The 23,989-nt window shown below is 43.9% G+C and overlaps 2 protein-coding genes and 1 pseudogene across 4 annotated transcripts; all 3 read left to right on the top strand.

The window, feature by feature from the left end:
• The first annotated feature begins 1,016 nt into the window (after nt 1-1,016).
• On the top strand, nt 1,017-2,925 carry LOC100843125 (annotated as a pseudogene).
• Nucleotides 2,926-9,215: 6,290 nt separating this feature from the next.
• LOC100826924 (protein XRI1) lies at nt 9,216-12,115 on the top strand. Of its 2 annotated transcripts, none has more exons than XM_003579537.4 (9): nt 9,216-9,469; nt 10,081-10,133; nt 10,222-10,338; nt 10,427-10,563; nt 10,663-10,741; nt 10,831-10,933; nt 11,023-11,081; nt 11,363-11,443; nt 11,584-12,115. In XM_003579537.4, the coding sequence occupies exons 1-9, from the start codon at nt 9,408-9,410 to the stop codon at nt 11,838-11,840; spliced, it is 948 nt and encodes a 315-aa protein (XP_003579585.1). In that variant the 5' UTR covers nt 9,216-9,407; the 3' UTR covers nt 11,841-12,115. The 2 variants fall into 2 exon arrangements, with proteins under 2 accessions (XP_003579585.1, XP_010239783.1); XM_010241481.3 differs by having other exon boundaries at nt 10,825-10,933.
• A 4,101-nt stretch (nt 12,116-16,216) lies between these two features.
• LOC100826610 (eukaryotic translation initiation factor 3 subunit H) lies at nt 16,217-22,043 on the top strand. Of its 2 annotated transcripts, none has more exons than XM_014896194.2 (12): nt 16,217-16,384; nt 16,488-16,582; nt 17,377-17,493; nt 17,608-17,711; nt 19,373-19,439; nt 20,645-20,778; nt 20,858-20,906; nt 20,987-21,058; nt 21,146-21,247; nt 21,328-21,395; nt 21,516-21,668; nt 21,760-22,043. In XM_014896194.2, the coding sequence occupies exons 1-12, from the start codon at nt 16,375-16,377 to the stop codon at nt 21,815-21,817; spliced, it is 1,029 nt and encodes a 342-aa protein (XP_014751680.1). In that variant the 5' UTR covers nt 16,217-16,374; the 3' UTR covers nt 21,818-22,043. The 2 variants fall into 2 exon arrangements, with proteins under 2 accessions (XP_014751680.1, XP_003579584.1); XM_003579536.4 differs by having other exon boundaries at nt 16,218-16,384; nt 16,485-16,582.
• Nucleotides 22,044-23,989: the final 1,946 nt, after the last annotated feature.

Raw genomic sequence — 23,989 nt, 5'->3', positions numbered from 1 at the left:
ACGGTTGCTTTTGGCGATTGTGGAAGCAACACTGTGTTGCTGTGGAGGCCGCTGCTGGGCAGCGGCGGTTGCTGGTGGCGGCCCGTCTAGCAGCACGCGACGAAGCAATGTGGCGGTTTCTACTCGATTGCTGGGGCGACAACGGTTGCTGATGGCTAAGGGCGGCGCGGTTGCTAGGGTGGCGGCTAAGGGCGGCGACCATTGCTGGGGCGACGATGGTTGCTCGGCAGCTAAGGGTTTGGAAGAGGAAGACGGGGATAGAGGAGTTGGGAGAAAGAAGGAGATGTTTTCGTGCGAGAGAAATGGATGAATCGAGTAATAAGGGCTAAGCGATAAGAAACATATGTCCAGAAGTGCGCCGCTGCATAAGCGGTGGGTGGGCACACAGATTGTTCGTTTTTTTTATCAAAATAAAAAGAGAGAGAAGAGATAAGGAGGATGGAGGGGGGATAGCCAAGTGGGGAGAAAGAAGGAGATGTGTGCCGTGCGAGAGAGGATCAAGTAAGGGCTACGCGATAAGAACTGGATGTCCAAAAGTGCGCCGCTGCGTAAGCGGTGGGTGGGCACGCGCATGTTCGTTTTTATATTGAAATAAAAAGAGAGAGAAGAGAGAAGGAGGACGGCGAGGATAGCAAAGTGGGAAGAAAAAAAGAGATGTGTGCCGTGCGAGAGAAATGGATGGATCAAGTAAGGGCTCTAGAGAAGAACCAAATGTCCAGAAGTGCGCTGCTGCGTAAGCAGTGCGTGGGCACGCGCCTGTTCGTTTTTGTATCGAAATAAAAAGAGAGAAGAGAGAAGGAGGACGGCGGGGATAGCAAAGTGAAAGGAAAGAAGGAGATGTGTGCCGTGCAAGAGAAATGGATATCCAGAAGTTCACCACTGCGTAAGGAGTGGGTGGCCACGTTCTCCGTTTTTTATCGAAATAAAAGAAGAGGAGAGATTAGAGAGAAGAGATAAAAGAGAGAGATCGAGAGAACTGCCGAGAGCAGAAAAAAGAAAAGAAAACACAAAACACCATGGGCTCCAATTTTTTCCAGTGGTTATCACGGTGTCTAGGGTCGGCACTTGACTTCATCACCCCGCATGCCTTTGAGGAGGGCGAGCTGACCAGCTCACCGCCGGAGTCGCCACTTGACGACGACGACCTCCTTTGCGAGATCCTCCTCCGTCTTCCCCCGCAGCCGTCTTCCCTCCCCCGCGCCTCCCTCGTCTCCAAGCGTTGGCTCTGCCTCATCTTCGACCCTGGCTTCTTTCGCCGCTTCCGCCTCCACCACCGCCGAAACCCTCCCCTCCTCGGTTTCTTCGACCGTGACATTGGCCTCTCCTTCATACCCACTTTGGACAGCCCCAATTTTGTCCCTCCCGAGCGCTTCTCTTTGCGGTTCGACGATGGTGACCACTACGAACGCTTGCGGTCCCTCGGATGCCGTCATGGCTTCATGCTCATCTTAAACCTAACGCGGCGTCAGCTCCTGGTGTGGGACCATCATCACCCACGACCAGCACCGCCTAGCCATTCCCCCAAGGTTCGATCTGGACAACTTCAGGTTGAACGGGGCGGTGCGTCGCACTGCTGAAGGCATCCACTTCCAGGTGGTCTTGACAATGACAAGCAATGATGATGAACATTCACGAGAGATCATTTGTGTTTACTCGTCGGAGACCGGCATATGGGGTAATCTCGTCTCAACACCGCTCCTGTCCAACGCCTTGGTTTGGATGATGCCTGCTGTGCTGATTGGGGATTCTCTATATTGGTTGTTTGTTGGGGGTTCGTCGGGCATCCTTGAGTTTGATTTGAATAGGCAGATCCTAGCTGTGATACCTGCGCCGCCAGTGGATATGTTGAATGAAAGTTGCCACTACTGGGTTATGCAGGCAGAGGATGGTGGGCTGGGTATCATCTTCATGTTATGCACCAGAGCACAATTATGGAAGAGGAACACCAACAATGATGGTGTTGCTTCATGGGTACTGCGAAGAACTATTGAACTGGATAAGCTACTTCACGTGAACCCATAGGAAGAGTGAGGGATCACGCCGATGCTAGGGTTTGCTGAGGAAAACAACGTGGTGTTCATGTGGACAGTTGACGGTGTCTTTATGATCGATTGAGTCATTGCGGTTTAAGAGACTTTTCAAAACCAACCTCCTTTCTCACTATCATCCATTTGAAAGTGTCTACGCTGCAGGTAACACCATAATAGCATGCTTTTCCAAAGTGGATATAACAAAACCAAGTTATGTTCAATATTTGGTTGATGGAATGCCTTTACACCTTTTATTTTTTAAACTAACAATTTGAACAATGTTTTATCAATTGTTTCGTTTGCTGCTTGATGAACTCTCCAACATATAGTGATGTTGCTCCGTAGTTTTTTCTGCCCTGATGTTTCTTTGGTCACGTCCTATGTGATGGTTGTGATCTGGAAAAACATCTGTTAGTGGTGCATAGTTCCCTTTATGTTAGGTGGTTCTGCAGTATCGTGATTTTGAGTTTCCTTAATTGAAGCCAGTGGGCGTGCCTCCCTCATTAGAATTTTTTTACTCCTGTAAATATGCCAATTGGCAATGGTGCTACATCCACCTTTGGCTACATCATTATTATACAATTCTAGAATATGTCGACAGCAGGAAACATACAATTTACTATAATTATTATACAAAGAATTGCTGGTCTACTCTTTTGGGAATATTCTCTTCATCATTCGATATACATGGACTTCTGTTTATTTATTACTAATGGTGCATCAAGGCTGAGTTGTTTTTCTCAAATTACAGCTGTGAGTTTATGCAAATATCGTTGATGCCCCCTTATCTATTTGAGTTTTTGTTGGAATGCCATTGGTTCCATGACTTCCTATGCTTGTGGACACAGGCATTGATGGTGCACACCATAGAGCTGAACTTCTGCACAATACATAAGATGGTTACCCGGATAGATGTGCTATTGTGTTGTACTGATTGAGGAGGTAAGCTTATCTTTAAGTAGTATCAGGATGAAATATTTTCCTTTTCCCTTACTATGTGGATATTATCTGTTTTACTTTTACTTATCGTTACATTGTTTTTTTTTCCTTTCATAGCTCTAAAGTCCGAGTGTGTTTTGTATTTTATCCCCTCTACACAAATAATTGATAACCAACAATACCTGAGCATTTGGCTTCAAACTTCCTTTACTAATTGAGCTTGGAAGAATGTCATTTCATATCACTGCTCATTTGGGATTGTTATAATACCTAGTTTGGAATGTATATCCCAACTCCTTTACCTTTTATTGGAATTCTTCCCTTTGGTCAGATAGTTCAACAATACTCCCTCCGTTTCATAATTCTTGTCGAAATATTACACGTATCTAAACGCTTTTTAAAAAGAGATACATCCATTTTTGGCAAATTTAAAACAAAAATTATGAAACGGAGGGAGTACTATTTTAGGATCTCAATATTGCATATAATGGTGATCGAAAATACCTCCTGGGTCAACCATCATCTACTTTTCCAGGAAACCTCTACGCAAACTAGACTAGTGCTTGCTTTTATTGTAAAATTATGTTACTTCTAGGCAGTTTACTTTAATATTTTCTCAGCGTATCTTTGTTTTTCAGTCTGACACGCATATGTAATCAGAGCCCCTAGAGTTGTTTTTAGACACTCCCAGATAGTTATGATGTAATCAGAGCCTCTACATGATCCAAGATTCCACATTTATCTTACCTCGTAGGAGGCAATCCATTTCCAGTTAAGAGCAGCGGTATATTTCGTAAATATTGTAAACTGCTCTGTCGCAAATAAGGAATAGACAGTATCATGGTATACTTCGCTAAAACATGGCAGGAATATCTAATAAAACATGATACTCTGTTTCTTCTCAAGGAATCGATAATACGTAGTAGTAATCTTACTTTCTATATCTAATTATTTCCACCATCTCTATACTTCACTTTCAGACGTACTCACTAAATATTTGAGATCCAATGTTTTTAAAATAAATCCTACAACTACAATTCTGATATTTAATTAAAATTATAGTATTCACACTATAGTTTGTCACCCTCAATTTGTAACTGAATTTTACATTTGAGATTTTGAAACCCAGAATTGATTACCTTGTGCTAGCAGAGGTTTATTATGTGTTCACTTTTTTTTGAGGACACAAACGGTCGATCCCCGTGATTCGATTAGAAGAAAGAATTGGCCCCGTTTATAAGGAAAACCGAGCCGGAAAACCGATACAATACCCAGCTTATTCTAGAAAAGCTGAACGAAAAACCCTGACAAAGAGCAAACACAGGACGAAACCGAAGAAACAAGCCGCTACCGCGAAGACGAGCCCCCTCCACTCCAACGACGCCGAACAGGGAGCAGCTCCTTGCGCAAGAGAAGGTAGGCAGAACTGGGCTTCTTCGACGACCGGAGCCAGAAGAGGTTGTCCCGACAGTAAGAGCTCGAGCATCGGCAAGCCCGCGTCGCACGAAGCCGCCCTCCTTGGTCAGGCCCCCCGCTGCGAGCATACTCGGCCGCCAAATGAGGGTTCCAGAGGCAACGCCTCCAAGGAGGACACGATGTCTAAGGACGCCACTGTTACCCGACCCGGACACTGAATCAGAGCTTTCGCTCGGAGCCACCTCATTTGCAAAGGGTGAGAAGTGGCGGAGCTGCACAACAATGACTTCAAGAAGGAAACGACGTCCAAGGACGCCGCCGTCGCTGGCACCGACAACGGCGAATCAAGATTTTCACACGCAACCACCAAACCCACCACGGACAAGCGCAGACAGCACTGCGAGCTGAGGTCCCGACCAGAGGCCACCGCACCACCACCACGAGTGTCGGCGAAGCCCGCCGAACGCCACGTGCCAAACCACCAACGAGCACCGGCCAGGGCGCTGCAACCGCCCCACGCACCGGATCAGGCCACGCCATCCTGGCCACACAAGCAGCGGAATAGGGCAGCATGGCCATGGCCCGCCAAGCCCAGATCGGGCCCACAACTCCGAAGACAACGGCCGTGCGCCACCACCACGGATCCCAGCAGCACGGCTGCGAAACCAACCGGATCCGGCATCACCAACCCCGGATCCGGCGCTTCCACCTCTAGATCTGGCCACGCCGGCCTCGGCAACGAAGCCGTCGCCCCAGAAGCACCCCAAGGAGGGCCATGACCAGCCCCGCCGCGCAGCGCCCGCACAGCCTCCCCGCGCCCGTGCTGGCCAGAGCACCGCCACGCCCGCAGCCCTGCGAAGCCTACACGCTGCCGCTCGCCGCCCACTACTGCAGCAGCCCCTCCGCACCAAGCATCGAGAGGGCCGCGAGGAGAGCAGAAACCGCCCCGCCGCCCCCTTCCTTGGGCGTGCGTGGCTTCACCGACGCCCCCTCCGGCAGCGGCTTTGCTGGGGAGATAGGAGGGGAGGCCCTGTGGCCGGCGGCGGCTGGGTTCCCCCCGTGTCGCCAGAGGAGCGCGACGCGGGGGTAGTTGCAGAAAAAAAGCAGAGCTCTTATGTCTTCATTTTTTCACAAATGAATGCATATGAAATATTGTTGTGACATACATGATACATACACATCGATCTTAAAGGAAAGAGGCTTGGTAGACTATTGGACCAAATATATGTATTAAAATGTACTCTGATCTGATATGCATGTAGTTTTTGCTGAGCTCAGATGTAGCAAAAAAAAATGAAAAAAGTGAGAGGATGTTAACAATACAAGTTGAAGGCATGCCACTAAAATCTAAACGTCTTCCCATTGCTGCTCTATGTTTGTAATGTTGGTTTTGTCCAATAAACTGAAATTATTCAGCTTTGGAGCTTTTGGCACAATTTCCAAAATGTTGTGTCTAATGTTTACTGTTATGAGTCGTATTTATTTGTTGTGAGATTATAATTTTACCATTTTTTCTTGAATGAATGGTACAAATTGGTTTGACTGATGCCATGATTTATCCGCAGGAATCTAGAGTTCCATTCTGTTCGCTGAGGGGCAGCAATGGCTTTGTTTGTCGTAGGTTCTCGCAGCCCGTATGCTGTGCATGGGGCCTGTGTTGTGCTCTACACAGAAATCGACCCTCTTTAGGGCTTCTACAACGTGACAAATGGTAAATTTGTCGCCTCATATTATTTGGCAGTTAAAAGTATTATTTCAATACAATGTAGTCAAAACCAAATTTCTCCATGTATAGAATCCACCATTGTTAAAACTCAGATATAAAATGTACTTTCTCTCCTCCCTCGTCTATTTTCAACCAACAAGGAAGCAGATGCATGCATGGATATTGTTTGAAGTAATTTAACACCGGGAGCAAGTAGGTGATCCGGCTCCATCTTTTTTTAATTTGGCAACCCTTCCACAGTGACATGAAAAGGTAGCAAAAGCTAAATTTTTAATTTGAAATCTCAATTTGGCACACTGTGAGACCTTATTGGTGAACTGTGAAGTGAGCTTGTAGGAATTCACATGTCATGGTCAAGTGTGAGGTGGGAATTAATCTTTTAAGTTGTTGGCTTCAGTGTATTATCTGATTTCGATTTCTGTGGACATTATTCCAGCGGGCATGAAGACAAAACTAACGTGCTTTGATTTAACACTTTAGTGTTTGGACGTGTCAGTTAATCTTCTGGTTCATTTGCTTTATGCCTTCCAGGCAAGCACGCCCGAGTTGCTCCAAAAGAAGAAAAACAAGCACATTGAGGCAAGCTCACCTATCAGTTGACCTTGCTTGCGTTGTGCTTGGCTGGACCAACGAGCTGTTCGGCTCGTTAAGCTCAAAGTTTTACAAGCTGAAACCCCGAACCCGTGATCGGCTCGAGCTCGTTAAGCACTCGATCAGCGTTCGTGAGCGTTCGCTAACATGCTAGAATATGCAATTCTTTTTTGCATGACTTCATGACAGTTTGGTGACTTCGTGAGAGACACATTTGCGCCCTAAATTGGCCACATCAGCCCGAAACCACTGTCTGGTGTGATTTATCTGGTATTTGGGATTTTGGGATCAAAATTAGACGGTTTTCGACTTTAGGGGTTATGCGTCCCGAGAAATACATTTGGGGTGAAATATGGACTTCTTTCTTTGAAAAATAACGAGCTTAATGAGCTGCTCACGAAACTCGTTTGCTCACTCTACTTAGTGAAGTGTGCACCTTAAGGAAGAAGGTGGATTTGAGAGTGATTCAAGTTTTGAGTTAAGATTTGAGATCCATAACGAGCAAAGCATTGAGTTTGCCTCCAAATCTTCACCGTGTTTGTTTCTCTTGGATGTTGGGGAGCCCTGGCAGTAAAAGTTGGCCGAAAGCATCCACGCTTTTGTATTTGCTTCGAGAAGACCGTGAAGGATGTGCTGCACCTCCATAAGGAAAGGAAAACCACCAAGAGCAATTAACCTCGAAGGAGAGCGCTTTGAGAAATAGCACATTCTCCCCTTTTTTTTATTGGCTGGCACCGTGGGGTCCACGGGCCGAAGTTGGGGATTCCACGGGTCCTAAGGTGGCGCCCACACACAACGCCTAGTTGGTGCACGACAGAGGTGGTTTGACCGGCCCGGCCGCCGACCAGAAAATGACACACGGCGGTATTTAATTAATTCCAAACAAAATATTTTATCCTATTACGGAAAAGGCAGATTTTGAAAAAATGGTCATAAATTATGAAGTTTAACATGCATGCTTCAAATCATTTTCTCTACATATTGTAAAGTTCTAGCTCATTTGGAGCAAGTTTAGAATAGTTGAATGTATGTCAATTTAAAATCAGATTTAAAATTTACTAGGCTTGAAATATTTGCCTAGCCCCTTTTAAATATTTGATAAAATTCCAAGAAATTCCAATTCATATTTGAGTTTTCTAAAATAGGCAACCCTCAATTTTGTTTTATGAATTTTGAAGTAGTTTTACCATATTTAAATATAGTTTAAATTGTGAAATAAATATTTTTGTGTTTAAATAAGCTCCAAAAAACTTTAAATTTGCAGGGCTCATCTTATAAATATACGATCTTTTGCAAGAATTCCCAAGGTCATTGGTTAAGATTTTACCATCGAAATTATTTAGGTTTAAAACATAGTACGAGATTTATACACAAAAGTTTTAATTTGGAGTCAAGATTAATGCATGTAATGATGGCATGAATGCAATGCTTAACCTTAGTTGTCCATAATTAACCTTAATTAACCTAAATTTTGCTTTGGGGTCATTGCACTTGCGCTCGTGGAAAACAAATCTTAATGAGGGAAAGCGACATGCATCTAATTACTACGAGTGGAAAGTATACTCCAATTGTTGCAACGATCTTAGCTGGCACAAGCTTTGTTATTTTCCTCTTTAATGAGGTAAGTTGTTGAAACCCGAGTTTGTGGTGTCTTAGGCTAGTGTGGATTTGGTAATGTCGATGTGATTATCCGCCTACATAGGGTTGTTTATGATAAAGTCGGAACTGGTAGATCACAAACACGGGATGAAGATGAAAACATTTGTGAGAAGATTTGATGCAGAGGCGAAGCCAGGCCCCAAGCAACAAGGGCCATGGCCTGGGGCTTGTAATTTTTTTTTTGCCTTATGTTTATAAGTATAAACAACTGGTAATCACAATGTATAATACAATGTTGGCTGGTGTTTGGTTGAATCTTGGCTCCACCGCTGATTTGACGGATGAATCTTCCCAATCGTGTGCGTCGAGTGAAGCGTGTGGGTATGTTATGACCGTGAGCATCCTGCAATGAATTGGATAAAAACAAAAAAAAATCAACCTAATTTATTGGTTGAGACAATCATCATCGACTCTGATTTCTGATTTCCAAAAAAAGAGTGTGGTTTGACATCTCAAAAGTTTTACAGATAAGAAAATAATCTCCACGTGCACAATCTAGAAATAGAAAGAAGGAATCAGGGAATTCTTTGACAACCGTATCACATTAGTGATTGGTTGCCCATGGTTTTTGCATTACCGCGTGATGATGATTGTACCAATCGGCAATGCGAATGTGCAACGCTGGTGGAGTCCATCTTATAAATGGCTTAGCTGGACCTTGGCACAACCACGTCCGGGCTTTGGCATGTCATTACTACTGTACAAAGGTGGCAGATGGACATTTTTTTTCGATATTTCAAAGAGCGCCCAGGGGCGCTAACGGCCTTCTCCTCAGCCAGCCCAAACCTTGGCCCTGCTCCTGCCCACCGAATTTTTTTCCATTCGGCATTTCTTTCTATATTTTCCTCTCCTTATTAGTTCCTCTTTCTCTCCCCCACCGGTGGCATCTCGGACTACAAATGCGGCGCTCAGCGAGCCGCGGGGGAACAGAGTAGACAGCGGAGGACTGCTTTTCTTTTCTTGTCTCCGCCTCGTGTCCACTAGAGTCAAAGGAGGGAGGGGGACGCAACGGCTAGTCGTGGCCGCCCTTTCGGGGGCCGAGGCCGATGGACCCGCGTAGCGGCGGGGGAGGCGGTGGCGCCGGCGCCGGCGCCGGCGATGATCAAATGTGCGTGCGTCGTTCCTCTTGTTCGTTACTCTTGTGCGGCCCTCGCGGGGATATGTGTTCCGTGGTTTCTCGGGCGGTTTCGAGGATTTTGTTGGCGGATCGAGGGGATCGAGGGAGGGTTTGGTAGGGTCTTGAACTTAGCATCGGCATGGCGGCTTGGTGATTTCCGGTGGCTCCATCCGGGACTCGTTCCGGCGATCCGTCCGAGAGTGCAGAGATCTTGTCGTGGTTGTGATTTATGGTTTGCCGATTCGGTAGATTGGTGTGACCAGTTAGATGGTTCTTAGGTGCCCCGTTTATGCGTTTGGAGCATTGATGCACGCTCCTACTGTTGTTTTATATATGCAATTGAGATGCTAGGAGGAGGCAAGGTCATTTGTAGAGTTTGTGTGTTTGATTGGATATTTGGATGTGGATAATCTGGGCTCGGAGGGGTCTGCTAAAATTTGATTGCTATCTGCATAACATCTGTACCTTCATAGCATTTATGCAATCTTTAATTCTATCACCTGTCCACAGAACTGAGTAGTGAGTGCTGCCTATAATTGCACAACTATTTCAGTGTATTGCTTCGGTTTAATTTATAATTGATCTAATAATGATTACTGCAGTCTGTGGGATTGGCAAGCAAAGGAGCATTGTGAACCTAGTGATGCAAATCATGGTACCTTGCTCAATCCCATAACAGATATCCATGTCGGAAACTTATATCCTTTTTACTTACTATCTCGTCATTGTTATGTTCACAACAGATGTTGCTAAGTTCGTGTGGGATTGCCTCAACCAAGATGATGATGATGATGAGCTATTCGGAATGCTGGGAAATCAAACTCCTCTGCGAGACTGCCGTTCCTTCTTTGATATTGGTGGTAGGAAATTCTTGTTCTGAGACTTACCAATTGATGTATTATAATACTCTTGAATGCTTTGCTCAAAGGAATAGGTTGCTTGTGACAGATATCTCCTGCAAGGAGACCCTGGACCTGGAGGAATCACGGGAATCAAAGCGGCGACGCGTGTTGGAGTACCCTTCTGAGTTTAGTCAGCCAGAATTTGGAGATCATGAAATGGGTTCTACTTCTGTCATGTCTGAGGTGGTTCACTACTACCTGGCTATGTCGTGCAGTATGTTCTAAATCTTTATCACTTTGCTACTACTTACACCACGCTTTCTTTGTTTATCAACGTTTCAGGTAACAGAGACCTCATTACTTTGCACTGATGAACTAGAGAGCTTAAATTGGGATGTGCAGCACAATTCAAATAATTTAGGTTTGTCCTTTCACCATATATGTCTGAGTGTGTGACATCTGCCTACATCCAGGCCTTTACTGTTTACTAACTGAAAGTTTTAGTATCAGATAAGACAAGTTCCTTGTCAATTGGAGCACCCTACCGGCCATCAGATAATCATTCGGAAAGTTGCTCTGATGGAACTATTATGTACCACACGCCTGATCAAATGTTGGTTCCTATCTGGTTCCATTAAAACCAATTTGTTTTAATTCACATTCCTTTTCAATCATGACATGTTCATCTTTGGTTCACTGTAGGCCTTCTAGCCAAGAGAGCGTTACATATATTGATGTTGATGGTCAAACTGATGTGCAAGGTTAGTGCAAAGCACATTTCTATAACATCTTTTGAAGTAAAAAAATAAATCAAGAAATTTCTTCTTATGTCAGAGTTTCTAGTCTATGCATGTGTTCTCCATATTGCAAGTATTTGTTCCTAAGATGCAAAGAACATTCTGTTTCATATCTTTTGTACTATTCCATTGTGGTCTACTTGCATTTGGTGCATTGTGCTGTTCTTCGGCAACCATAGTGTATTGTTCAAACCAAAGATTTTATAGCTTTGTTCGGCTACTTATTGTTCTTTCTGTGACGACAGGAACAACTGAGACTGCACCGGTGACAGAAAGTCTCATAATGCAGGAGACTAGGAAACTTTCTAAGCTCAAAGTATCTAAAGGTATTTCAGTTTAACAATATCTTATTATCCATCAACTTATCTTGCACACTTTTTTTTCGAGAAAACACAAAACGCTATCTTACACACTTTGAACTTCTAGTTTTATATATGTTGATCATTTGGCTCTGCTGCCCTACCAGGAGGAAGCTCACTGATTAAGGTGAAGCAAAATATAACTACAACTATAGCGTACCCTTTTACCCTTATCAAACCATCTTGGGAGGAAGGAGATGTTGTGACTCTGAAGGATATAAATCAGCGAATCCATGCTCCTCCGAAGAAGCCTCCAGAAATCCTGGGAACTTCAGCTTTCTCCGGCAAGCCAGTCATCAACAAGACAAGAATCAGAACAGAAGGGGGGAAAGGCAGCATCACAATACTAAGAACGAAGGGCTGAGGATGCCACAACTTATTTAACAGCCATTCCCTCGATTGCTTACAGAATTTGGTCTTCTGTGTGAAGGCCTCTATAGCTTTCAAAGTTTTGTTCGCCCCAATTTTTGTGCCATGTGTTCAGAGTTACTGTAGATGGCTAACTCTTTGTTCAAAGATTCAGCAATCATCTGGTGTATTTTAGTGGCATGTGGCTAATGATATATATGAAAAATTAAGTTCAGAAAGCAGCATCTCTTCGATGTTGTTCGTATGGTACTATGGTTTGAATAACTCTAAGCCGAAGATAGTGCAACTTACCACACAATGTCCTCACGATCCGTGCACATCCCCAGTATCTAGTTATACTACTGTAGTATAATTCCTGAGCCTTGCTATGGACTTCAAAGTACTTGTTTAAATAGAATATTATACTCGTTCACATCTTAATGATTTATTCCAAATCAGTAAGTGATGCAAAAAAATGATATAGTCTGAATGTGACGGATCGCCATCACCAATTGAGCAAGGATTTTTCAAATATATTGATGAACAATGAATGTTTGTTGTGAACCTTCCTCCCTTCGATCCATAATAAGTGTCGCTGATTTAGTACAAATTTCTACTAGGCTTAGTCCAAAACCGCGACACTTATTTTGGATTAAGGGAGTACAATAGAACACAACAAGCGCATGGACAGGATTGCAGCAAGGGGATCGATTGTGCTTTGTTCTTGGAAATTGTTTGATAACATCTATATGACATCGGGCTTGAGTTAGCTGGCCAGATCACATATAACATATATCGACACCAACCAACTTGACAAATATTATTTCACATAAAGTCTTCCACTCATGTATCTTCCTGCTATGTTGTTATTTTACCGTGTGTTGCCGCCTATCTTGAGTTCTTACCAAACATATATTTTTCACAATTCCACGCCGTTTGACTTGCCGTATTTTGACATATGTATAGCAAGTACCCAACCGTATATGGCTATACCCCCTTTGGGCTTTGACGTTCAGCCTTACACCAAGGCGATCTTTCTAATCATCTTTTTTATTGTTAACTTATGTTCTTTCTTTTGTGTTCGTTCGTGTATCAATCTTTTGTACTTTGTATCTTGAATCAATAAAGCCAGATCGTTGCTCTAAAAAAAAACTTATGTTCTTTCTTCTCTCAGATTGCTCACGCTTCTCTTCACTCAATCGCTCCTTGAAACCTCTCCCGCCTCTCACAATGTGACGTAGTCAGCCATAATCCGTTTGTCGCTGCCACTGATCTTTCTACACATTAGATTTGGTCAAGGCATGGGTCGCATGTCCCCTCCACTATCCCTGTTTTGCCCTCCGATCGAGGAAAATGTCAGGCTGACATCGCCCCAGTATTCGCTATATGTGTGCAAAATTTGTCCTACAAATATGTGTGCATGCTAGATTAGATTGTCCTGCAAATGGGCAACCTCTTCTCTCTCTTTTTTTGGCGCAAACTCTTCTCTTTTCGTTATCTGCATGATGCACCATTGCTCCCGTCATAGCTCACCACGGAGGCATCTGTCTTGGTAGACCACCACATTAGAGGAGACATGTGATGTTTTTAGGTGTAATCCAATTGATTTTGGGCGAAAAGCACATCCAAGATAGAAGCGTTCACATTTTTGTCGAAAGTTTGCGGTAAAGTTCATCTAACTATTTTTGGAACTTCAAACTTACTCTAAACTAGTTAGTACTATACATTACTTGCACTAAAGCTAATTTTTGTTTCCAAAACAGGCTAAATAAATCTACAAAGTAGCAGAAGATTCATCAAAGTTGAATGAACCTCAATGAAACACAATCTAAGGGTACTTACAATAATTTAGGGTACAATAATTGAGCCACATAATTGAGGATCCACCTGTAACATTTCAAGTACATTCCATATTGGTTGATCGGAGGCATAATCTATTACTATCTATTAAATTACAAGCGTTGGTGGTGGTGGACGTCCGTAGGTCTTTTAATCAAAATTACTACGTACGGATGCCACCAAATTACCGCTCACGTTAAGAAAACACCCAAACATTTTTTCCCTCCGCACGCCCAAGCACTCCGCTGCCCCCCTAGGCTCCCGTCTCTGTGGCCACACCTTCACCCGCGACGCCCCGACCGCAGGTGCTACCACCACGACGACGAGTTCGTCGTTGTCTGGTTCCAATCGAGCAGAACCGAAGACATCACAGATCAAGCACCGAGGAAGAAAGAAGGATGAGGCAGCGCGCGTGGCGGCGTGCTGGGGTGGTATGGCAGGCAGCGGCGCGCTGGGGCGGGATGGCGGGGGGCGGCATGCGCAGATGGTGGCGGTGCGGCTATCGTACCAAATTGGTTGGGATTTCGACTTCGAAACCCCTGCACGTACCAAATTGCCATAGTCTTCGAGGATGCCACCATCTTGGATTTCATCCTTGCGCGTAAGGGGAGGGCCACCACCTCTCCTGATAGGGGAAAAGTGCCCGATCTTTCGATGAGAAGGTAGCTATCGATTATGGTGGAGGTCGACGTTGACGAACCGACTACAAACGTGAGAGACGTTGCGCCCTAGCAATCGCTACACCAACTTCCGAGGTTATTGACCACGCCGGAGCTAGATCAACCTGATCCCGAAGGATCAATTCCTGCAAGCAACCGAAGAACTGGCAAGAATTATAGATGCAATCAAGATATTGCGAATAAAGATGAAACTTTATTGATAGGATTCTGTAAGCACGTAGTACAGAAGGTCGATTTGACACTTGCACCTATGGTGAAGATTAGCAATGGCTAAATCTTAAACTAAACAAAATCCGAGTCTAAGCGATGACCTAATGGGGTATATATAGAGGGGCATGCGGCCAGCCTTGGGAAAGGAGGCTGAAAACCCTCTCTAGGTCGGTTTCCTTATCCTACACGGACTCTAAAAGTTCAACCCTCTATGTGAACGAAAATTACATGGGCCTGACCCAAACTTAAAGGTGACGCAGCACCAAATAATCATATGGACGAAATTATGAAGTAGAAATCTCTATATTTCGTCCACATCTTCATCGCTTATTATGGTGCTTTAAAGTTCTGAAAACTCCAGTGGTGCATCATCTTCTACCCTCACGCGCTTGCTGCCATCCTCTCCATGCGTAATCATGTTCCAATGCTTGTCCCTCTCATCCACGCTAGATCCATCATTCCTAAGTGTAACAAACACACCTGATTTAGGCAGCATCATATTCTCATGTATGTAAGGAATCGTTCCAAGAAACAAAAGTATCTGATAATTAAGTTGGCGTGCACGAGCTCTTGTGAGAGGTCTTTCTATTGTGGCTGTAGGTGCAGCGGTTGCATCAACATGGGGATGTCCTCATCATCTCCTAATTAAATCCCAAGAATCCATTCAATTTGCTGTCTTTTCATCTGGACCGGCCGTAAACTTTCCTTGCGGCCGACCATAGAGACACATGAAACAGGGACGACAGCAGCAGGAACTGTTCTGAGCAACAAGGAGCGGTAGGTACGTGTGTGTTTCTTTTTGATCTATTTATTTCTTCATGTTTCACATGTTCATTTTCTCTTTATCAATTTCTTGCGTGCAAAAGGCCAAAAGATGCATGCAGAATTACATATGCAGGTTAAGCAAGGAGAACAAACTTTAATCTGGTCAGACCATCATATGTGGGTATGACGAAAGAGGAATGATGAGAGGCCTAAATGTTGTTTGCCACATGATGATCGATCCCACTTCTTTATCCTAATTAACATGTTGCCTATGAAGTCATCTTGAGTCAATCACCAAAGAGAAGCGAGAGGAAAATGACAGCTATTTGCGACCCGTGATAAAAAAAACATCCTCATCGTAAAAATCTTGAACACTGACTATGCCAGTTCTTAATTGGTGACATTGCAAAATAGTGTTGCAAACATACATGACATAAAGTACAAGGAGGTCGCTGAGTTCAAATACGCGAGATCGCTATCTAAGTTTGGTTGCATAGTCTTCTATATTTGCGTTTTGTGTTTACTAGTGCAACAATATATGGTTAATAATCTCTTTTACTGAACCAACAGCCATTTTTTTGTTTGACACCATTGAAAGTTGTTGGTGAATAGTCGTTGTTTGAAGACACACGAGTTGTACAAAGAGGCCAAACCTTGAACATAAATTTAAAAATTGAAGGTGTAAGAGCGAAGTGTCTAATATTTTAATCCAGTATCTTTTTCCTTATATTCTGCGTCATTTATTTTTGCGAATCAGTGGCCCGAAATATGGTTCCAAGCCTCAAGCGGAATACCGTCACGGTCCAATTTTGGATCTAACGGCTGTAAAGCACGTATCTGTCAGCGGTTGCCGTTGTAGAGCGAAAGCGGCAAACCTGAGCAGATCTGCGCCGCACATCGATCAATTCAGAATCGACTCAATTCTAACCTTAGCAAAACCCTAGCCCGAATCGTGCCCTCCCCTCTCCCTCCCGTCCTCGTCGCGCCGTCCCTCCAAGAGCATCCTCCTCCTCCTCCTCTTCCTCCGCGCCGCCGATCACCGAGCACCGAGCAGCCATGGCGAACCGTAAGCGCTGCGAAAACCCTGCTCTCAATTTTTCTGTTCCACTTCACGCCCCCGTCTTATGACCCTGCTGCCATCGGGCGTTTGCTTGTCTGATCTGCAGCAGCACCAGCGGCGGGAGGGAAGTCGTTCCTGCAGGCCATAGCAACTGTCACCGAGGAGGCGCCGCCGCCGCTCCGTGTCGTCCAGATGGAGGGCCTGGTGATTGCTCTCGATCCCCCTTTTGCGTTAGCTCGGTAGTTACGCGTCTATACGCTATGTTAGCTCGTTTGATTTGGTCGCTGACTCGTGAGAGGAAGCTCTCGCTGTTTGAAGGATCTGTTCGTTTGGTTGAGGCGTTGAGCTCTCGCTACTTCTGTTCTAGGTCCTCCTCATCTAGATTGATTACTGAGTTGATAGTATGCAGTTGTTTTGCCGAGTGTGAGTTAGGTCGCTGTATCTTTACTAATTCATGTAAGATTTTGCTGTTAGATCCTTTATTAAAAGGGGGCTTTCAACTGACATGCCATATGTTGAACAAATAGAAATCAAAGAGCGGTCCTTTTGAAGAGCTATCGTAGTGCCAAATGGAGCGCTATAAAGTGGAACCCTTGTGTCATTTAGTGCATAGTGGAAAAAGGTACTGCAGTGTACTGCCATAGTCTGCCAATGGGGTGCGGCAGTATATGCATAGAGTGATAGAACACACTGATCTTATGAATGGCATTACCTGGGGTGAGGAATACAATCGATAGGACTGTTTATTTCTTCTAGTTTCCAATGTTGCTCAAAGCTCAATTCTATTAGCCCAAAATATTGACACATTGAAAGAAGTGCACAAAGGTTCGAGACTGAAACAAAATTTTCGCCCCGTTAAAAGCAGCTACAGTTTACTAGTGGTTGATCGGATGGTTTTCTCGTGACTAGCAACTGGTATCTGAGTTACAGAGCGCAGGCTGCACAGCTTAGCTACTCTAATTTCTTCTCACTATCATGTGTTTGCCTCTACTATGCAGGCAGTTCTGAAGATCATTAAGCACTGCGAGGAGTTTGCGCCAGCTCTGGTTACAGGGCAACTGCTTGGTTTGGATGTTGGTAGTGTTCTGGAAGTGACCAACTGTTTCCCTTTCCCTGTGAGTCTTTGACATTCTTGATAGTGGTTTCTGTATCTTGGTATGGCATGGTTACTTCCAGGATAATTTTGCTGTATACATTTTATAGGCTAATAGTGCATGTTATCACTACAGACCAGAGAGGATGATGAGGAGGCAGATGCAGATGGTGCAAACTATCAGCTCGAGATGATGAGGTGCTTGAGGGAGGTTAACGTTGACAATAACACAGTTGGATGGTATGTGAAGCTGTTTGATCTCATTACATACTGATATTCAATTAATTCAGAAATAGTGAGCGGTGTGTTGAGACGTGTTGACAAATTTGCTTTCATGTAATAAGAGTTCCATGATCTTGCATATCTAAGTAAATATTTAGTAGCGAATTGCCCTTGCATACTCAGGCAATAGTTTTTCATTGTTTTTTCTATTGACAACATGTACCTTATGCTGTGATGTTCCACATGTTAAGCACATTGTAGGCCTGTAGATACTGTAGACAAAAAAATTGAGATGTCTTTATTTGCCAATTTAGATGGTACTGCTGTTGGCACCTAGGACACACTAGTTTTGGGCATAGCCTCTAACTCTGTATTCTGCTAGGGATTTGTGGCTCAAACTGACAGCTGCATTTATTCATTTTTAAGCACCTGTCCACCGTTTTGAGGCTTGGTTTTAAAAAGGTATAGCGAGTCCTGGCGACCATATAAAAACTAGTTTGACAACAAATTAAATCACATTACTAAATTATTATGATGGGAAATTAAATCACAGCACACATCCAATAGCAAATTGAATCAGAGCACAGAACCTAAGCCAGTATAACCCTTTGTGTTGATAGCACATGGCTTTACCTCAGAATTCAGCACATAGCCTCTAGCCCTACACGTACACAGCAGAAAAGAGCAAAGGAAGGCGGGGAGGAAAAGAGATCGGGGGAGGAAGAGACGGGGAGAAGAGGAGAGGGATGTAGGATTTACTTCTGCAATACACCCTGCTTAGATCTGTGGATGAGGGCAGCCAGAGATTGGGCTGAAGCTGGAGGGAACCATGCAGATCTGGAGCTATATGGGGGAAGTGGAAGGTTGAGCTAAAGCTTTAGGGAAGGGTGTGGAGGCCGCTAGTCGCTGGAGAGGACAAGGGTGGACAAAAGAGACGTACCTAAGTTTGCCCCTATCCTGAAGGTGTGCCACTGCTTTTCCCTCGCGTGCCCTGTTTATCCTTCCTGTGCCTACCTGCTCAGCCAGCATATGGTGTTGAAAATTGATTGAGGCGACACAACGCCTCGCTTTTTGGATGCCATGGTCCCATGGCGGGCACCACATGACTATTTCTATCATGAGGCCAGATGCCATGGCCTAGAGGGGTGCCACAGCGATACAACGCTGGCTCTAAAAACATGCATTATACTGTTGCTTCTGTTTATAGTTTGGTAATTTTCCTGGTTGTGTGACTTGAGGGAAAATCAGAGGGTTGATGTTTCAGTGTTTTATATTTCGTGCGCAACGACAGAGGGTTCATTTGTCAGTGTTTTGTGTTCGTGCACATACGCCATGGTTTACACTATTTGTGTACTAGCCTACGTGTTTACAAGTCTTGTTAAATATGCTGAGTATATTTCATATTCAACATTATATGTCATTGTGAGTTTGTGGCCATGACTACTTGTCCAACATAGTTCGTTTTGAGCTACCTGATTATGGCACCGGTGCTTGTTTGCATTTTTTAGGTCTCCCGTCATGTTTTGTCTTGCTTATGTTGTGTCCTCTAGCCTTCTATAGCATTCATGCCTAATCCGCTATTACATTCGAGACATCACGGTTTATGTATTAAGGTGATGTAGTTTAAATAAAAATGTTTTGACCTTTTTTTTTTGCATTGCTTTTACATATGCTTGCAGGTATCAGTCTTGTTTGCTTGGATCTTTTCAAACTGTCGAACTGATTGAAACATTTATGAACTATCAGGTATGGCAAAAAGAAATAAGCTTTGTTTTAGTGTTTAACATTTTTACTAGTGTTGCTATCCTCCCCAGCTTTGAACTTAGCTACCGGGCCCCACCTTTTCGTCATTAGTTCTTTCCAAATAAATTTCCACCATTCCCACTTCAGTCATCTAATCTGTAGTCATGTCCTCTTGCACGAAACACCTGTATAACTTCAGTAATGTACAACATGCCTACACCAAATAGTCACATCGTGAATTGTTATCTGCCATATAAGACAACGTTAGTTATTTTAAGCTATGATGTAGACCTGAAAAAGGAGTTTGTAGGAGTTTTATTGCAGGGAGTTGGCGAGATTTTTGGATTTGACTTGGCAAAGTTATTTTTTTAAGCAATTCCGTGCGGGAAGGGTGAAACAGATGCATGTTTTTTGGCTCACTGGTTTTATGTGGTTGGTTGTAGGGAGCTAAATGAATGCACCACATATTTCTCCTTTATGATAGTGGTGGTACATTCCTTGGCCTCCCCCCCCCCCCCCCCCCCCACCACCTCCCAATTTTTTTTTTGATAAAACCGTACATTCATCCACAAAATTCAGTAGATCTCAGGCATCTGGGTCTAGTTTTCAACAAGTTTTTAGTTTCAGATTCAAGTTTCCATGGGATTTCAAGTAGGTACTAACTTTTCAAAGATTCCAGCTATTGGGTCTAAAGTTTGAAATACTTCTAAATAACAGAAGGCAATGCAGTTATTAGGGAGAGATTGTTATGACTTGCAAGTGGTTTGGGTAAAGAATAAGGTTGATGTTGCATGAAAACTGGATGGTCGAAGCTTGATGCCAAGGTTTTGACCAGATATGGTTGCGTATCCATGGAATAGTAAAACAAAAACCATTTTTCTATGGTGGATTCCAACAATGTGGTGGCTGCTGGTAGTATAGATTGAGATATCAGGTCTAATCTGCAACCACATCCAATCATTGTAAATATTGGCAGTAATTGAACAACTATATTGGTTTTGTGTGAATGGGGGTGCCTCTTTTCCTTTAATGTAGTAAGATTGTATATTGTTGTTTAACTTCAATTTTAACTTTGGATGATTTTGAGCCATGATTTTCCATGTGATAGATTTCCAGTATGAACTACTTCTGTTTGTGTAGGTCCAAAAATCATGGTTTTTATTATGTTCTCCTATTTTCCATGCTGGAATGATATTTGCATGTCGCAGGAGAACATCCGGAGGTGTGTGTGCATCGTGTATGACCCATCTAGGTCTAGTCAAGGAGTGCTAGCTCTCAAAGCCCTGAAACTCACTGACTCATTTATGGAGCTTTACCGTAACAATGGTTTGACTGGAGAGAAGTATGCTTTTGTTTCAGCGATTCAATCCTTTTAGCAAGTTAGGAAACCATTGTATATGCAACTGACAATGTTTTTACAGGTTAAGGGAAAAGAAATTGTCATGGGTTGATATTTTTGAGGAGATACCGGTATGCACTCATATATCTTCCATTTCTGCCATGTCAACTATTTTGATGTCCTGATGTATGCTTCCTTGTTTATCTCAAAGATCAAAGTGTCCAACTCTGCGCTTGTCAGTGCTTTCATGAAGGAGCTGGAACCTGAATCACCTGTTTCACAGGTTAATTTCCTTTATTTGCAAATGCTTTTGCTGTCCTCATACTTTTAGCATTTTCTGGACTTATTTTTTTTTCGTTTATGGTTCCAGTGTGACTTTGACCGTCTTAAATTGTCAACTGCTCCATTTATGGAAAGGAACTTGGAATTTATGATTGGGTGCATGGATGCTCTTTCTTCCGAGCAAAACAAGGTATCTTATGGAAAGTAAGATTTTTGTGAAGTTGAAGTGACAAATCAATATGTTTGACCTAGTGTTTCCTTTCGATGTAGTTCCAATATTATTATCGCAACCTAGGGAGACAACAGTCACAGCAGCAGGCATGGCTTCAAAAGAGAAGGTGAAAACAATGCTTAGTGTATAGCTTATATATAGTTGGAGCATTCAAAGTGCCTCCCAGAAACAAGTAAAGCAATCATGTGTCCATTAAACACCTCTCTTACTATCTGCGCTAATACAGGCAAGAAAACATGTCGAGAAAAGCTGCTGGCGAGGAGCCATTGCCAGAAGAAGATCCATCCAACCCTATCTTCAAGCCTCTTCCCGAGCCATCACGCTTGGAGGGTTATCTTGTAACCAATCAGATCTCCAGTTACTGCAACCATATCAACGGGTACGCAGAACTTGAAATAATACACTGCATTTGCTTGTCAGTTGGTTCTACTGTCGTTCACTCACATTGATTATTGGCATTGCAATTGCAGGGTTGCAGGCCAGAATTTCAACAGGCTATACCTGGCGAAGGCGTTGCAGGAGGATTAGGTGATGGATGGTGGCAGCTGGTGTGTGATTTAACTTAACACTGTACCGCACCTCAGTTTTGCACAATGTACTTCATGTGATCATGCACATTGTCTATTTTCTTTCGCCAAGAATGCCAGACCGTTTAGTTGATATCATTATTTTGTTGGTCCTTATCCCCTCAGATTCTTTGCTTGCTTGTGAGCCGGTCTTCAATGCATAAAAGGTTAACACTTACACTTGACAAGTTGATATATTTGGATTGCGCTCAAATTAGACGCAATTGCCCTTGTTAGATAGTCTGCACATTTATTGCCTCATTGGGGCAGTATCCTGTGAATCCACCTCCTTTCGTGTATCCCTGCATATGACATCCTTCAGCCGCCCAATTCACAGCTGACGTCTTGGATTTGGAGCGTGGTAAATTTGTGGTGAGACGCCTGCTAATTTGCCAGCAACTCCTTAGCTAAACGTACCTCTTCATGTCCCATCTACCCAAGGGTCACGATCCCTGAGACGGCAGTAGCCAAAGTGCCAAACCCTGGCCATGGTTTACCACATCCTGGGCTCCTGGTGACGAGAGCTTCGATGGAGACCTGCGGCCCTGCGCTGGTGGTGACCAAATTCTGGAGGTAGAGGTCCGCGCCGACCTTCTGGTGGCATGGAGACCAACACGATGCGGAGGCATGTGAGTCCAGCGGCCTCCCTGACCGTGCTAGTGATGGCGACCACGTCCATGATCTGATTTTTGTTGTTCTTGCTTGAACCTGGCTGCGAGGATCTTCTGGTGACATGACGTCCATGATCTGGCCTGCGACGACCTCCTCGTGACATGGTGACATTGCGACCACGTCCATGATCTGATTTTTGTTGTTCTAGTTCGATCTATCGATTTAGCTTTTGGTGAATCAAACTAGAAGTTTATCACCTAGTCATGCCGCTGCTGCCATCGCAAAGAATTGATCCAACAAGGCTGAACAAGCCCACCGCTAACAATTTCTTAACACGTAGATGTCTGCAAGGTGCTATCGGGAGATACCTGATGCAGAAGCTGGTTGGACGATGCGCACACATTGCCCAGGCCGTGACCTTGGTCTCCGGTTCCCTGGCTCTTGGACATCGTCGGAGGAAGAAAAAAGCAGGACGGCTGTTGCTCGCGGCCCGCCGCCCCCGCATGGCTGCACAAATCCTAGAATCATCGCCGAGGCTGTATTACGGTTCGCAGGAGGTTATTGGGGTTGTTGGCCACCAGCGGATTTACGGCAACAGGATTTAATTGTAAAACGTGCAGCCTAGACGACCAAGTTTTAGGCAGCAGGCAGGCGTTATTTTGTAAATTAACCATTTCTCGATTTGTGACGTTGGATATGAATCGCAAGGCTAAGACGTTCCAGATGCACGGATACACAAATGGGACGGATTCATAGGATATGATGCCTTTATCATTTGAGATGATTGGCTGCTACGGGACAAGGAAAATGGAATGGAAGTCAAGGTGTGACGTTTGGAGTGTTAAAATTTCGTAGTGGGGTTCCAAATATAAGAAAAAGGCCATGATCAGTTGATGACAATGGCTACCTAAGCTAAAACAGCTAGTATGTTGAAAGTCTTACCTGCATGTTTTCGTATCGTTGCGAGAAAGTCTATTCTTCATCGCTCGACTATTGCCATGTCTGTCCTTCAACTGTTATTTTGAGGTGAACTTTATTCTTCAAATGCAAATGCTGGTAAATTTTGTCTTTGCCGATGTAGTTTGGTCAAATCTGCTTGAGTTGACCAAACTACACCGCTATTAGGACCAAATTTAGGTACTCACTCCGTCCAACAAAAGATGTCTCAAGTTTGTAAAATTTTGGATATATCTAAACATGACTTAGTGTATAGATGCATTCAAATTTAATCAAAATTGAGATATCGTTTGTTGGACGGAGAAATAGTATTAACAGTTTACGGATGATGTTTGTGGAAAAAAGAGAGTTGAGGAACAGACTACACTTTGGTGATAATCGAGGGATGAAAAATGTACTCAGTTTTTTTATGTATCTATTTGACCCAATTATGCGTATAAGCTCCAGGTTGAGCATAATCAGCATGCCATGGCGTGCGCAATTTGTACCAGGTGACCATAGGATAGGATTCGTTAAACTGCGGTTCTCTCTGTACCTACTGAACGCGCAGCTCGCGGTGAGCATT

The sequence above is a fragment of the Brachypodium distachyon genome, chromosome 5, assembly GCF_000005505.3.
Source record: "Brachypodium distachyon strain Bd21 chromosome 5, Brachypodium_distachyon_v3.0, whole genome shotgun sequence".
In the NCBI taxonomy this organism is placed as follows: Eukaryota; Viridiplantae; Streptophyta; class Magnoliopsida; order Poales; family Poaceae; genus Brachypodium; species Brachypodium distachyon.
This window is presented reverse-complemented; position numbering and strand designations above follow the sequence as displayed.